General features: G+C 30.9%; 1 protein-coding gene across 1 annotated transcript; it reads left to right on the top strand.

Annotated features, from left to right (window-relative positions):
• The first annotated feature begins 787 nt into the window (after positions 1-787).
• On the top strand, positions 788-1435 carry LOC114313004 (uncharacterized). Its single transcript, XM_028259318.2, has one exon. It carries the CDS (start codon positions 788-790, stop codon positions 1433-1435), a length of 648 nt encoding a protein of 215 aa, XP_028115119.1.
• The last annotated feature ends 1624 nt before the right edge of the window (positions 1436-3059 follow it).

The raw sequence follows: 3059 nt of genomic DNA, 5'->3' as shown, positions 1-3059 counted from the left end.
TTGAATTATTTTTTTGTGTAAAACTGCAAATTTTGTATTTATAAAGGAACAAGATGATGGAACATTAATGTGAAAAACTAAAAAAAAACTTTAAAGATAAAAAAATTGATAATGTTCTCAATTTTAAAACAGATAATATTTACGATTTTATTTGATAGTTAAATCAAACCAAGAAGTAGAATGGCAAAAACGTTGAATCTCATACTTTGTTTTTTTCATTAATTAGTGAAATAATTACCTGAAACATTACTATACAAAATTAATAATATTATTAGTTTTAAAAATTTTAAAAACTGATAATATTATCAATTTTATTAAATATAACTTATTAGTTCAAAAAAATCTTAAATAAAACCTGAACTACCATAACATCTATAAACAAGACTTTTCACTAATTAACTCTAAATAAATAATTATAATTTAAATTTAATATTTTATTTGACTTTTCACTGATTAACTCTAAATAAATAATTATAATTTAAATTTAATATTTTATTTTATTAACTCAATTAATTTATTTGATCATTTTTAAATTTTTTAATCCCAATCTAAACCCAATTCCCTTGCCATTCTCATCCTAATCAAAATGTGCCTTCCGCGAATTTCACTACGCAGCATCAGAAACCATGATAGAGTGCCACTACCTCATCATTTCCTTGTCATCATAACTGCCATTCGCTGCCCACTATCTGTCTGTTGAGGTTCTTCTTCACCGAGAGAGAGAGAGAGGGAGCGCACTATCCACACATACACGTCCTCACTTCACACTCTCCCACCATCACCGACAATGGATTCCTCCATCATCACTGAAGTTCCGACTCTGCCATTTTCAAACCACCAAACCTTCATCATCAACTTCAACAGAACTAGAATTGCCACCACCGTCACCTCCACTCCCTCCGTCGTCCGCAAATGGCTCCGAACCACTCTCTGCCATCGCCGCCGCATCCTCCACCATCTCGTCGTCGGCCTCGGCGTTCAATGGCTCCCAGGCTACCGAACCAGTCCCGCAGCCACTCTCCAACTCTGCGTCGGACGCCGTTGCCTCATCTTCCAGCTCCTTCACTCCGACTCCGTCCCCAACCTCCTCCGCCGCTTCCTCCTAAACCCTAGAAACACTTTTGTTGGCTTGTGGAACCACTCCGACGCCGATAAGCTCTTGAACTCGAAGCATGCGCTCGGCATGTTTCGCGAGCCACTGGATCTGAGGCAACACGCATTTTCGAAGGTCACCGGTCGAAGCCTTGTACAAGCGTCTAGGGAGACTATAGTAGAGGAGTATCTTGGAATCAGAGGCGTGAGATTCGACGATCAGATTGGTAGGAGCGAATGGGACAACAAAGATCTCAGTTCTATGCAGGTCTTGCAAGCTTGCGTCGATTCATACATTTCGTTCCTTATCGGGAAAGATTTGAAGGCTTGGGAGATCTCTTAACCTCCGAGTGCCAGATTTTTGAATGCCATGCGATGAACTGTTCTGTTCTGTTCAGTAGGTAGATATAACTTCAATTTACAATAATATGTTTAATGCTACAAACAGTGCTTTTAAAGCCTTATGAATAAGAACAGGCACTTTTGAGATCTCTGTCAGTTTATGATATTGCGTACTAATAGTGCTTTTAAAGCCTTATGAATAAGAACAGGCACTTTTGAGATCTCTGTCAGTTTATGATATTGCGTACTAATGTATCAGAGCATTTGGTATTTGTTTGACATTGAAATATCTTTTGATTATTGAGTGAGCCTCTTTGAATGCAGATTAAATCTACATGAATATGTATGTATACATTTGCGTGTGTTTATGTTCATAGAATTCAGCAGAGATCCCTTCAGTTCAGTGAGTTCTTTGATGCAGATTTCATAGTTTTATTGTATGACGGAATTCTTTGAATGCAGATTTCATTGTTTTATTGTATGACGTAGTATTTGTTTCAGTTTTTTAGAACGGACTTATGACTTTTAATTTTGAAAAAATTATTTAGGATTGTTTGGTTAAATTTATTTCAAACAGTTTCTGATTTTAACAGGTTATTTTAACTTAAAAAAGCTGATTTTGAGAAGTTGCTCACTCCTTATCAACTTCTGCTGTGACATGTTAATTTATAATTATATTCTTAAATTTTTTTATTTTTTATTTTTTTAAAAATAGAAAAAAATTTAAATGAACTATAGATTATTATTATTATTTTTTATGAGAAAGGTAGACAAATAAAAATAAAAATTAATTGAAAAAATTATTTCAGAATTTATTTAATAAATATTACTCAACAACTTAAATCTATATTCTAATAGTTACACTAAACAAATTAACAATTTCTGATTAAAATCATAATTTATAATCTGTGAATGTTTAATTTATAAGTTGTTTTAACAGTTACGCCAAACGAGGCCTATGTATATGGCTTGGTTCGGTGATTTTCGTTAAAAAATTAAAAAGTAATTAAAAAATAAATAAATAAATAAATAAACTAACTATTTATATTAAAAAATTAAAGATTTTATTTTATTTTTTATATATTTTTTTGAGAAAAATTAAAATATCATTCTGAATATATTAATTTTTTTACATCATATTTTAATAAAAAAAATTTAAAAATTACTTAAAAAAAGAAAAAAAAACCCAGTTACCAAATGAAGCCCTATGTATATGTGCGGCTGTGTTCATGTGTAGAGAATTCAACAGAGCTCGCTCAATTTTCGTGTAAAAGTTCTTTTAGAAATTTTGAATATATAGAATCATTGTTAAGATATAGCATTTTGAATATTAAAAAGAATTTTTTTGAATGTCACATTTAAATTATAATTATTTTTTTATAAAAATATAAAAAATAAAAAATTTATTCTAAATGAGATTTTTTAGTCTCAAGTTAAGATAGTAAAAAAGTCAATTCACATTTTAAACGAATTCTTAAAGTATTTCTAATGGTGTATCAATTTTTTTTACTAAATTTGAGTAAAAGCTTGGGTTTTGGAGTTTCATCAAGTCACTGAGACGATCGGCTAACTGGGCGGACGATCTGTTAATATAATTTTTTTTTTTATAGATTTTTTTCTTAAGA

Source organism: Camellia sinensis, chromosome 6 (assembly GCF_055761805.1).
Source record: "Camellia sinensis isolate YWXY chromosome 6, ASM5576180v1, whole genome shotgun sequence".
In the NCBI taxonomy this organism is placed as follows: Eukaryota; Viridiplantae; Streptophyta; class Magnoliopsida; order Ericales; family Theaceae; genus Camellia; species Camellia sinensis.
The sequence above is the reverse complement of the archived record's forward strand: the minus strand, read 5'-3'. Positions and strand labels throughout refer to the sequence as shown.

What these genes read in the sequence shown, in the direction of transcription:
- LOC114313004 (XM_028259318.2), top strand. Translation starts at nt 788, where the DNA reads ATGGATTCCTCCATCATCACTGAAGTTCCGACTCTGCCATTTTCAAAC.